This window comes from Helianthus annuus, chromosome 11, assembly GCF_002127325.2.
Source record: "Helianthus annuus cultivar XRQ/B chromosome 11, HanXRQr2.0-SUNRISE, whole genome shotgun sequence".
NCBI classification, from domain to species: domain Eukaryota; kingdom Viridiplantae; phylum Streptophyta; class Magnoliopsida; order Asterales; family Asteraceae; genus Helianthus; species Helianthus annuus.
The window spans coordinates 178805088-178818468 of record NC_035443.2 but is presented as its reverse complement, the minus strand read 5'-3'; the positions used below and the strand labels follow the sequence as shown (position 1 = coordinate 178818468).

The window sequence follows — 13381 nt, the reverse complement described above, 5'->3', positions numbered from 1 at the left end:
ATGAAATGCCTAAGTGAAATTCAATAAACCAAATGTGCAATGAATAAGTTGATAAGTCGATTGACTTTAAAAAGTCAAACCGACCAAGTATATGATCAAATGATAAAACTCGATATAAGAAGCGTAGGATGGAATAGTTGTAAATGATTATGGCTAACCCAACCGTCTTACGAATTACAATGATAGTTTGACGCATGGCAAGCTAGGTGAAAGCTTGGGGAAGGAAGCGGGTCAAACGAATCAAGAACGAAGGAAAAGCATAATTCGGATGCAAAGTAAGTATATCTTACACTAGTCATATATATTATTTTTAGAGTACGTAAAGGACAAATATCTAATTGAGATATGGTGTTCCGGCGTGTAGTCGTACGGAACAAAATAATCAAATATGATAAGAAACCATAGTGATGGTTAGAAATGAGTTAAAACTGGTTATTCGATCATTTTATGACGAATGAAACATGTACTTTTAATGGTTATCAAATAAGGTAAAATTATAATAACCGATAAGGGCAAATTGGTAAATTGACAATATTTGACAAATTGGCGATGGTAATTGGTCATTTAGACCAAATGAGTCAAAAGGGTGAAATTATCACCCTTTGACAATATTGACTAATGGGTTGTCAAGTTATATGATTTTAGGAAATAAATAGCACATGGATACTTACATCGCTATCATTTAACGGCCACTAAGGAAAGGTATTGAAACGGGTCAATATATTGACCCGAGCCAGGTATGTGTAATGATACAACTCATCATGTAGAATTTGGAGTTCTACAAGAGTTAGACAAGGTTAAAATATAGATATTTGGTTACCTCTTAGGTAAACCGAATAAAGTGAGTTATGATTAAGGTATTTTAGAAACATATTGATTTCTAAACAAGAATATAGTTAAAAGGTCGTAAATTGGAATCAAACATGTACTAATAGTCCTTCGTCGTAAATGAAGGACTAAAATTGACTAAAACGCCCTTGTAAGTGAAATTGAGCAAACGAACCATAAAGGTTGTTTGGAAATAAGCGATAGGATGAAATAAATACTTTGAATAAGTATGAAAAGCAAAAGACGTAAAATATTGGTCAAAAGTCTCTATAAAGAGTTTTTGCCGTAAAATAATGATTTGAAGTGTGTAATTTGGAATATATAAATCACTACATTGAATCCACCACAAATATAGTTGTGGTGGGAGGTCATTTGATAAGAAATGTGGGCATATGTATTTAGAAGCGAATGAAAGAGATTGGTGCTTAAAATATGCATAAATACCCTTAACGGGTCAAAATGAGCATATGGGTGAAAATGGGTTTAAGGAGGTATATAAACCTGTAATTTGAAACCTATTATGTTAAACATTTTTGAACTTGATAGGTTTATGGGAAATAAAGGTCAAACAAACTCGTTTGTTCGATAAAAATAGAACGGGTCAAAAGTTGGTAAAAAGAGAGATAGCCGAAGACTTAAAAGTCTAAAATTTTGTAAAACCAGAGGTTGGATTTTAACTCCATAAGGTGGAGAATCAAATTACAATCACGTAGGAAGAAACGGTAGGTTAAACGGACAAGCGGTTTGAAAGATACGAAAGTTTTCGTGTCGTTAAACGGCAAAATGGAAAAGCTGGATGCAGGGACCACCGTAACTTACGGTGCCACCGTAAGTTACGGTGGAGCTGATATGATTACGATGGTTACATACTGAGTTACGATGGAAGGATAGACTTTCAGGGGCTACCGTAACTTACGGTGCCACCGTAAGTTACGGTGGACCCATAACAAAATATATTTTATTTAGTTTAAATTCCCGGATTTGTTTAGACACGTTTTAAACCCCGTATGACTAAAGCATTTCATGTTTATGAAATGTAGGTACCTTTGGATGCCGGAAGACGATCAAGCTCAGCGAAGAACCGAACACGATAAAGATACACGCTTCCGCACTTTGCCACGTTGTAAATTTTAAAACAACGAATTCGATCACGTTAGGTAGAATAACTTATGATTTGTAAAAGTTTTAATAAACCCGTATTTCTATAGCATGTGTAGTCTTAACTACACATCTAATTGTTGGTAATTACATACAAAATCGTTAATTAGTAACTAGGGTGTTACATTTTTACTATTTTTTTTTGGAAAAATCGCTATATCTTGTTAATAAAAAAAATAAAAAAAAATCAAAAAATAAAATAAAATCGAGTAACAGTTATCCATGCACATGTGCATATGTATCATTTCTTTGTCAAATTCCGTAATTCATTACAAATAATAGTCAATTGCACTTTCATTTACACTACCACGTGTAATACACTACTTTTTACGTTAACAATATTATAAATGCACATGTGCATCTATATGTATCAACATGAAATAAGGTGTTTTGGTACACTACTTTCTCTTTCATCTATCATTCCATCCATAATACACAAGCATGCACATGTGTATTTTTGTCATTTCTTTGACAAATTTCGTAATTCATTACACATATTAGACAATTGCACTTTCATTTACACTACCATATGTAATACACTACTTTTTACATTACCAATATTAGAAATGCACATGTGCATTTATATGTATCAACATGAAATAAGGTGTTTTGGTACACTACTTTGAATACACTTTCCCTTTCATCTATCATACCATCCATAATACACTACCATTACCTCCTACCATCCATAATACAATATCATTACGTCTTACCATCCATAATACAATACCATTAACAATATCTTCGCTTTATTACATGTATGTAAACACCATTTATACCATCCAATCAACATATTACATCAGACAACTATAACCAAACCATTAACCACTAGATATAACTAACCAAAAAACATGTATATGAGCCTACTTCTCCATTCAAAATCACAAACTTTTTGTACCAAAACACGTTATATCATGGTTATACCTAATGATGCACATGTGCATTTTGAATATTGGTGATATAAAAAGTAGTGTATTACTAATGGTATTGTACATTAAAGTGCAATTGTCTCTTCCTGATAACGTATTACCGAATTTGTCGAAGTAATGATACATATGCACATGTGCATGGATAACTGTTAGTCGAAAAAAAAACGCTTTTTTTTACGGTAACGAAATATAGCGATTTTTTGAAGAAAAATATTAAAAAAAAAATTGAGTGCTTTTTTGATTTTTTTTAGATTTTATTTTGTGTTCACATTGGTTCTCGCGGTTCTCGCAATAAGGGTGGTTCTCGCATGAACCTTACCCTATATATATATAGTGTGATGTTCATTGGGGAACACTAAAAAAGTGGAGAACAGTGGGGAACCGACTCAAACGAACTCCGATTGTACTCATTCCAGCAGCGTTGGAACCGGCTCGTCGAACCCTAACTAGGATCTTTTAACCCTAAACCCTAAATCATAACCCCTAAACCCTAAATATATCAGGGTTTGGCTTTTAGGGTTTAGCTTTAGGGTTTAGCCTTAGGGTTTAGCTTTAGGGTTTAGTTTTAGGGTTTAGGGTTTAGCTATAGGGTTTAGGGTTTAGCTTTAGGGTTTAGTTTTAGGTTTAGCCTTTAGGGTTTAGTTTTTAGCGTTTATAGTTTAGATTTTACGGTTTAGCTTAAGTTTTAGCCTTATTTTTTTAGCTTTAGGGTTTAGAGTTTAGGAGTTAGGATTCAGGGTTTAGGGTTAAGAAATCTTAGTTAGGGTTCGACGAGCCGGTTCCAACGCCGCTAGAATGAGTCCAATCGGAGTTCGTTTAAGTCGGTTCCCCGTTGTTCCCCACTTTTTTAGTGTTCCCCAATGAACCTTATATATATATATATATATATATATATATATATATATATATATATATATATATATATATATATAACTATATCACACCTCATAGAAACTGAAAAAATAAACTCATAAGATAGGAACCTAAGCTAAAAACCAGGCCAAACTCCTAAAAATCTTTAACCTTAATCCTACTTCTCCACGAAGATCTGTCCTCGACCATGTTCTCAAAGAGGTGCAAATCTAGCAAATCTTGTCTAATCCGCTCATCCCACGTCATTTTCGGTCTGCCTCTACTCCTCCTTCCATCTACCGCGAGTGTTTCAACTATTCTAATCGGGTCTGTCGTCTGCCTCCTCCTGACATGCCCAAACCATCTCTGTCTCCCCTCCCTTATCTTGTCTGAAATACTAGCAACTCCTAATCTTTTCTTAAAAACCTCATTTCTTATCTTGTCCAACGTAGTGTGCCCACACATCCATCTTAGCATCCTCATCTCTGCTACCTCTAGCTTTTGTGCATGAATTTTCTTGATGGCCCAACAATCTATTCCGTATAACATAGAGGGTCTAATTGCAACCCTATAAAAATTCCCTTTTAATTTAACAGGGAATATTTTAACACAGAGGGTCTAATTGTATAAAATTTTCAAAATAATAAATATTTTAACATTCAATACAGTAAATTTATTTATTTTTACACAAATTTTTCAAAATATATTTTTTTTGTAATATTTAAAGGCTAACAATAAATACTGTATAAAATGTTTAAAATAATAAATATTGTATAAAAACAACCTCTAGATATGGAGTTCAAAATAAACTAAAATGGAGAGGAAAGAATGTTTTATACGAACCTTGGAAGTGTAGGGAGGCACAATTTTGAGGATTTTTCTTCTAACAATAAATACATAATAACATATTTACAATATAATAATAACAATAAGTTTACTTCTGTTTAATGGGTTCTGATTTGCATATGGGACACAAGTTCTTCATTGAGAGCCATTTTTTATGCATCCAACATGGAAATCATGTTTGCAACCTTTTAACATCCCTACATCATCCATATTTGCATACTCTTCCTGCAATTAATTGAAAAAAAAAACATTATTAAGCAAATCTGCATTCACAACACTCAAAAAGTAGAAAATTGCATATCAAATGTAGCATTGGTTAAGCGTTAGAAATAAAAAGATAACCCAAACCAACCGATTCATAAGTAAACGGGTTGAAATTGGCACATTTGTTCAGAACCAAAAAGACGGAATCTCACCAAACAGATCACACATGTTCCTTCCTCTCATAGCTGCTCAGAAGAACAGTATATCGACTCTCTTAAACACTTTGAAATCTGATTCTCCGACAGACCAGTACTAACACTTCCGATCCTTTCCCGAAGTGCTAGAAGCTCCTGTTTGTTTTGTTATTATGACAAATGGATAGAACATGTAAAAATGAAAATTTTGAAGAAACCCTATGAACTTTATTTTTGCATGATCAAATCCCGTAACTTTTAGAACTTAACGATAAAGTCATGCATTTTACGATTAACATAAAAGGTCCTTTTTCCATTGGTTATATACCTGAACCTTTCAAAGTTTATCCATGTTTGTTTTGCATGATTAAGCGTCCAAACGTTACTAAAAGGACTTTTTGTTAAGTTTTAGAAGTTTAGGGATAAAAATTAAAGTCCAGGGACATAAGTGCAAAATCAGTAAAAGTTTATGGGGTTTTGTTGACGATTATCAAAACTACAAGGTTTAAATTAGGGGTGGCAATTTCTGAAACGATACAAAACATAACATGAACCGGTCATGAAATAAGACACTTAGATTGGGTCTAAATGGGTCTGCGTCGTAAACAGTCGATCTACCTCACCCGTTTAGTAGATAAGCTGGGTGAAGAAACACTGACCTTATGGGTAAGATCCGGCTAGGACTTCGACTCTTTGGTGATCCGAACAGCTACTACAAAACAGAACACCGTTAGGACTCGTTACAGGAGTGAGGTTATTCCTGTAACCACCCTCCGGTGTGAGAATAAGTCTTGGTTTGGGAGAAAGTAAATATATATGTAGAGAGAGAGAGTAAACGAGAGCAAGATGGTCATACCTTAGATGTTTACCTCTATTTATAGTTTACCATTAGGGTTTCCCTTAACTTAGGATGGGTTCCGATAAGTTAGGGATTTGCATGATCTTCCCAAAAGGTTGGGGATTTGGTTTTGTAGTTTATCCATGCAGAATAGAACATTCTAGAATAAACATATGTAATTAATTATTTATAATGAAATAATAGGTAATGACCGGGTCGGGTTAGCCGATCCGGGTCATACCTCGTCATTTCCCCTAGTCCGAAGTTATGAAATGAAATTCATAAAATCGGACTAAAAAGGAAAAGTCAAAATTTCCCCCTTTGAGTGTAAGTTTCTCGAGTGGGGTACCGTTATGTTTTTTGAAAAAATGGCGGCGATGGCAAAGGATGTGACAGTTAAATCATCATTATGATGACAACTGTACCTACCCTGTTCTGACGCGTGTTCCCGTCCGTTTGTCTTTTCGAATTCGAAAAGTTGTCATTTCGTATAAATAGAGTTCCTGTTTAGGGTTTTGAGTTTTATTTCCTTCCTTGTTCACAACCACTTCCTTCAATTTCTTGAATCGAAAAATGGCCTTGAAGACCGGCGAATCTTCTTCTTCTGCCCCCGCAAACACTGATGCCCTGTATGTCAAATGGGGGCAGACTTCGTTCAACAATCTTATGCAGGATTACGATATTAGGGCGGAGTGGAATCCGGTGCTGGCGTCGAAAACAGACACGACATTTCCATTGAAAAGGTAAAATCACTCTGTTTAGTGATTTTTTCAAGTTTTGCAACTTCCGATTGCCGATCACCAAGTTCTGCAAGTTGGTTCTTGGCCATTATCCCATCCACATTTCTCAACTACATCCGTTAGGGTTGGTTAAACTTTGACAGTTTGAGTTTGCCTGTATCGCCTTAGGGCATATCCCTGAACTCCTCGTTTTTAGGGCTTTTTTTGTCCTTGTATGGAAATCCCCCTTCTTTACCTTCGACAGAAGGGACACCGATGTATCTTGCTTGAGAGATATTCCTACCAGTTCCAAGGATAAGGACAGGAAGAAAAAGTTCTTCTATATCGACGGCGGTGTCATTCCCGGAGAAATGCATTGGAGGGGGATGTGATTGAAAGACAAAGTTAAAGACGAAAGTCCCCCAAAAGATGCTTACATGGCCAACGCTCTTTATACGAAATTATGTGGGCGCCCTTCCGAGTGCACGGTAATTCTGGATGGAGCTTTGGTGATGGCGGGAATGAGCCTGTTATGGCGTGATATAAAGTTGTATCCTTCTTTTCGGAGGGATGATGAAGGTATGCAGCTTTTTGTCTTTGCATATGTTTTGCCAACTGTATAAACTGACATGTGTACATGTCACAGGTAATGGAGCTTGTTTGACTTTGTGGATCCTCCGCGGAACGTTGCTTTAAGGGTCGCGAACCGCGTTCTTGGTGAACAGGAACCAGATGTTCTGAAGATTCACTTGGAGCAGTTTTGCTGCCGGCTGTGTCGGCGGACCCGGTTGCTTATATTTCTCAGCCTCCCCCCAGCGGAGGAAGTAATGTTGCTGCCATAGAGAAGAAACCGACCCGGGTAAAAGTCACCGGGAGGAAGTACATGGCCGCGGGGGCTGCTACTTCCTCGGTTGGCATGACTGCACCCGCTGGGAGTGCTGCTGTTACTGCTGATGAGTTGACAAGTCTGACTCGCGTGTCGAAAAAACGCAAGACTTTTACTGTACCTGCCCTGACTGCTTTCGAGGTTATGCAAGCCGCCTACGCCTTGCCCATTGGTAGGTAATTTTGTCTGTGGATGTTATTGTGGACTATGTGCTCCATATTGCTGAACATCTGATTTAATACAGGTTCTAATGTTTGGGTACAAGTTGAGGGTGTGTCCTCTGCCCCTTTGACATATGTGGATACTATGCCTTCCACCACTAGCGGACCAAGCCTTTCAGAGCTTATATTTCAGGCGAGTGTTACCGCTAATGTCAGTTGCTCCATTCCGCCTCCTTTGCCCACGGCTGCTGTGGCGATGACCACTAGTCCGGTGTCTACGTCGCTGCCTTCCAGTATTACCCCCACCTCCTTGTTTTACTCTCCTTTCAGTGTTTTTTCTGCAACTGGAAAGGAGACGCCTGCGGTGTTTGCTGCTCACGAGGCAACCAGTGCCGGAGATACCGCTGTGAGCGATGCTGGGGGGGGGTCCTGTAGTGGGATTGCTGATGATGGGGCCTGTTTGGGTGATGATCTTTATCTGCCCACTATTAGTTGGGATCCTAATGCGCAGGATAAGCGCTGCCAACCCAGGTGGAAGATAGCTGAGTCTTCAAGATTGATCTTTCCTCCAGTGATTCAACACTGGGTTGAGCGAGCATACCCCCAGCTGAGTCAGCGTATGTTGAGGGGTTAAACAATGAAAACCTGATGAATGCCACCACGGTGGATTCCGTTAGTCAGCACCGGAGGCTTGCAGAGATCCGGCGCAGGTAGATGCATGATAAAAACAAGCTCCACCAGGCGCGGGCTACTATTCAGGAGTTGAGAGACGAAAAGTACCAGTTGGAGAGTCAACTCCAAGCCACACGTTTGAGGGAGAGCAGGTTTGTGTCGGAGAAAAATAAGGCAGAGGATGACCTGAAGCGGGTGACTGCCCATTTTGCTGAAGAGAGAATATTGTGGGCTCGCGATATAGCGGAGAAAGATCGGGTCCTTGATCATGTCAAAACTGTTCAAGAAGAGTTGGAGCATAAAGCTATTACCGAGGCCCAAAAGGTGAGATCTGAAATGTCTGCCAAGATGGAAAAGTTCCGAATTGAGACTGATTTTATGTCTCAGGTACAGGAGCGGTAGCAGGCTTTAACTGTTGAGGTAGAAGCGTCTAATGCTAAGGTTCAGGTGAAGCAGGTTGAGCTGGAGGAGCGGGAAGCATGATTTAGGGAGGTTTAACAACAATGCGATTCCCTTGTTTCCGAGAGGAACAAATTGGTTGAGTCTTCCGCCACCCATCAAGCACGCCTTAAGGAGGCGGAAAATGCTTTGGAATAAACAAATGCCGAGGTGGACAACCTGACTAGCCAGCTGGCTGAATTACGAGGTGACAGAAATTGGTTGATAACCAATGGCCTGGTTGGGGCGTTTGAGTATCTCCGCCAGTCGGGGCCTTTCACGGCGTTGTTGGACCGCCTCTCTGCCGCAACTTATCAGTCCGGCCATCATGTGGTGTTTACAACGGCTACTTTGAGTGCCAACAATCAGAGAAGATTACCCCCGAGTTGCACACAACGAGGGGCAAACTTCAGGGAGATATGGCGGACGCTCTTGAAGCGGCGTGGAATGAGCCGCTACCCGCGTATGCTGATCTGATGGATAAAGTGAACGAAGATGGCGTGGACTCCTTACGCCTAATGTTGGACCCCGCGGAGGAGTCCGAGGAGGAATGAGTGTTTTTATTTTGTTTGTTATGTACACTGTTCCTTGGATATTTTGTATAAACACTGTTATGCTTGGGTTATGTGCAAACACTCGATTTTGTGTCAGACATTTAATGCTAATATCATGATGAATGACGCCGCCGTTTGCCTGAAATGTGGCGATTTGACATGTGATGATTAATTTTCATTAATTGTGTTGTCGTCATCACTGTCAAACCGTTTAAACTTCTATAAATTAAGTTACTTTTTCCAAATTTGGTAATTCAAAAAGATGAGCCGGAAGTGCTATAAACAGAGACTTTCCGACATTTTCCGATGGTTGGATGCAACAGATGGTTTGATTCGTCTCCAAATTCCGGTGACGGAGGAGATGATCAAAGGAAAGAAGGTGCACTCCGATGATGCTTTACCCCGGGTTAGCCGGTCCTGCAAGAGTGTCATATATGACGAACCTTCAAAAGCTGATGCAGGTGCGACCTCACTAATAGTTGACACTCTGATGGGAGCCTTTCCCCGTGATTGTGTCCAACGTTGTGGATTGGTATACGAACGCCGCCGCGGTGGCCGTTCTGGTGCAGACCTGGTTGATGATCAGGAGGTGGTGGCTTTTCCGGTGGACGAGGAGAATGTCGATGACTTGATCGTTGACCCTCACCCATTGGAATGTTATGGTGTGGCATTGTACACCCCTGCATAGGTGAAAACAATGCTTTCCAAGAAATAGATATTTAGAACATGTTCGTTTTGTAGTTCCCGTATGTTGGTATTTAGCAACAGGGACAAGTACTTGGTTTTTTTGTAAGATAGTTGTATGTATTTATTACCAAAATACCTATCTTTTTTGTAGTGGTTAATGTATCTATTACCAAGATACCTACTCTTAGAGCTGTATATTTATGATCCTTTAACTTATATATGAAAAATGTTGTGTCACGGATGCTTTTTTACCGTTATGTGCAGTTTAAATGCGATGGTAATTGTTTGTACCGTAAGGTGCAATATGGATGCGATGGTAAATTCTATTGTGCATGTAAGTAATGAGAGATAATGATAAAAAGTAAATAACTTTTATTAACTCAATACTTAAAAAGAACAAAGAGACATCGTTGGAGATGTATTACACTTGCTTGTAAAAAAGAAAAAAATCAAACCCGGCGTTAGGGGTAGGGCCTTACATGTAACATCTTTTTAATTGGGCCGCGTTCCAACTACGTGGAACAGCGGTACCATCTAGCATGGATAGGCGGTAGGCCCCTTTGCCTAAGTCTTCTTGGATGACGTAGGGGCCTTCCCAGTTAGGTCCCAATTTGCCTGAGGGTTTCGCTCTACTGGCTTCATTATCACGCATGACGTACTCGCCTTCCTTGAAAGTATGCTATGCCACGCGCTGATTATCGTATTTTTCCAGAGTTTTCTTGTACTTTGCCTCACTGATGGCAGCTGCCTCACGCCTTTCTTCTAGCAGATCTAGGCCTTCCCTTATGAGCCTGTCATTGTCATCATTAGTAGTAAGACACCGTAGCGAGGGCAATCCAACTTTCGCGGGTATCATTGCTTCCACGCCATAGGTTAGTCTGAAGGGGGTTTCATTATTACTTTTCTTGGGCATTGTTCAATGTGCCCAGAGGACATTCAGCAGTTCTTCCACCCAGGAGCTTCCTTCATAACCTGGCCTTCTTTTTATGCCATCCAGCAAACTCCTATTTGCCCGCTCCACCTGGCCATTTCCTTGGGGATGTGCTACCGATGTGAAGATTTGTTGAATCTGAAGTTCTGCACACCAATTTTGCAAGACCCTATCGGTGAATTGCGTTCCATTATCACTCACCAAGTATAGTGGCAATCTGAATCAACACACTATGTGCTCCCATAGGAACTTTTTGGCGTTTTCAGCGGTTATTTTAGCCAAAAGTTTGGCTTCAACCCACTTGGTGAAATAGTCGATTGCCACAATAAGGTATTTTAGCTTCCCGGGGGCTAGCGGGAATGGCCCCACGATGTTGACCGCCCATTTCTGGAAAGGCTAGGCCGCTGTGACAGGGATTAAGTTGTTCTTGGGACAGAGTGTTTGAGGAGCAAAATTTTGGCAACTACGGCACCTTCGGAGTTCATCTACCGCGTCTTCATGCATCCCGGGCCGGTAGTACCCGGCGCTGTGGATTTTGGCAACAACTGCCCGGGGTCCAGCGTGAATGCCAAATATGCCAGAGTGTATTTCTTGGATTAGATATTTTGCCTCTGCTGGGGATACACACCGTAGTAGTGGCCCCAAGTATGACTTCCTGTATATGACGACATTGTTTACTTCATATTGCAATGACTTGGTTTAGATCTTTTGGGCTTCGCCTCTGGCGGGAGGTAATTCACCCTTTGTGAGTAACTTTAGTATTGGAGTGTACCAACAGGGTTCTTCTGCCATGATGGCGGAAACTTACCGGGGTTCAATAGAAGGCGTTTGCAATGTTTCTACCTTTACTTCCCTTTCCATACTCGAAGTAGCTAGTTTGCTCAAGGCGTCTGCTATTTGGTTTTTTCCTTTGTGGACGTGATTAAGCGTGACACTGTCAAAGGAAGCTATGAGCTCCTTGGTTTTAGCCAAATACTTTGCCATTGATTCGTCCTTGGCCTCGTAAGTCTCGTTTACTTGGTTATTGACCAGCAAAGAGTCAACATAAGCGTCGACTCTTGTGGCTCCCATAGATTGGTCCATCCTCAAGCCCGCGAGTAGCACCTCATGTTCTGCTTCATTGTTGAAGCATTCAAAATCAAAACGTAAGGCGTACATCAGCCTTATTTCATCTGGGTTTATCAACATGAGACCTGCCCCGGAACCTTTCCCGCAGGATGATCCGTCGGTGTAGAGCTTCCAGGTTTGCCTGGCTGTGCTGGATTCCGGGATGTCTTGAATTGCGGGAACCTGTATAGTTTCACCATCAGGAATTTCAGCCAAGAAGTCGGCGATCACCTGCCCCTTGATTGTTGTTCGCTTTCGATATTCGATAGCCAGGGCTTCCAACTCGATCGCCCATTTAGCCAATCTTCCGGAGATCTCTGGCTTGTGCAAAATTTGCTGTAGCGGGTAATCCGTTAAGACTTGTACGCGATGTCCTTGGAAATATCTTTGGAGACGCCGGGTAGCATGGACTAGTGCCAGCACCAACTTTTCAAGTGTTGGATACCGTGTTTCGGATCCCGCCAGAACTCGGCTGATATAATATATGGGTGTTTGTTTTCCATCTCTTTCAACCATGAGTACCGCGCTTATCGCGTTATGAGCCGCTGCCAGATACATTTTTAGTAGTTCTTCTGGGTATGGCGCTGTCAACATGGGTAATTTTTCGATGAACCGCTTCATGTCTTGCAAAGCTTCTTCCGCTTCACTGGTCCATTTGAAGCACTTCTTGTTAAGGCAATCTTTTAACGTCTTTATGAATGGCAGAGATCACTCGGCGTGTCTTGCCAGGAATCTGTTCAACGCCACTAGACGTCCGTTCAATGCTTATGCCTCTTTTAGAATTCGAGGGGAGAGCATTCGTGTTATAGAGGATACTTTTTCTGGGTTGGCTTTAAAACCATCCCGGGTGACCACTACCCCCAAAAATTTACCTTCTTCCATCCCAAACGAACACTTTTTGGGGTTGAGCTTGATGTTGTATTCTCTTAGCTTCTGGAAAGTCTCCTCGATGTCTTCTAGCATTTGCTTTTCCTCTTTGCTCTTGATCACCAGATCGTCGACGTATACTTCCAAGTTTCTGCCGATTTGTTTTTCGAAAGCCTTGTCCATGAGCCGCTGATAAGTGGCTCCGGCATTTCGCAGGCCAAAAGGCATTTTGGTATAACAAAAAATGCCCACATCGGTGTGAAACACCGTTTTTTCTTCGTCTTCTCTGGACATTTTGATCTGGTGGTAACCCTTATAAGCGTCTAAGAAGCACTTGTACCTATAAGGGACCAGAGAGTCAACCTTGAAGTCCATCTCAGGCATTGGGTAGGCATCTTTGGGGCATGCTTGATTCAGATCTTTAAAGTCGATGCACATCCGCCATGTGCCGTCTGGTTTCTTAACCATCACAGGGTTTGATACCCATGTGTGATACTTTGTTTCTCTGAG

The 13381-nt window shown here is 40.6% G+C and overlaps 1 protein-coding gene and 1 long non-coding RNA gene across 2 annotated transcripts; both read right to left on the bottom strand.

Annotated features, from left to right (window-relative positions):
* Positions 1-4775: 4775 nt before the first annotated feature.
* LOC118484298 lies at positions 4776-5647 on the bottom strand. Its single transcript, XR_004873256.1, has 2 exons — positions 5030-5647; positions 4776-4838 (listed from the first exon to the last, which is right to left on the bottom strand). It is a non-coding gene; the product is annotated as an uncharacterized LOC118484298 (long non-coding RNA).
* A 4998-nt stretch (positions 5648-10645) lies between these two features.
* LOC110888892 lies at positions 10646-12625 on the bottom strand. Its single transcript, XM_022136390.1, has 3 exons — positions 11706-12625; positions 11370-11552; positions 10646-10757 (listed from the first exon to the last, which is right to left on the bottom strand). Exons 1-3 carry the CDS (start codon positions 12623-12625, stop codon positions 10646-10648), a joined length of 1215 nt encoding a protein of 404 aa, XP_021992082.1.
* Positions 12626-13381: the final 756 nt, after the last annotated feature.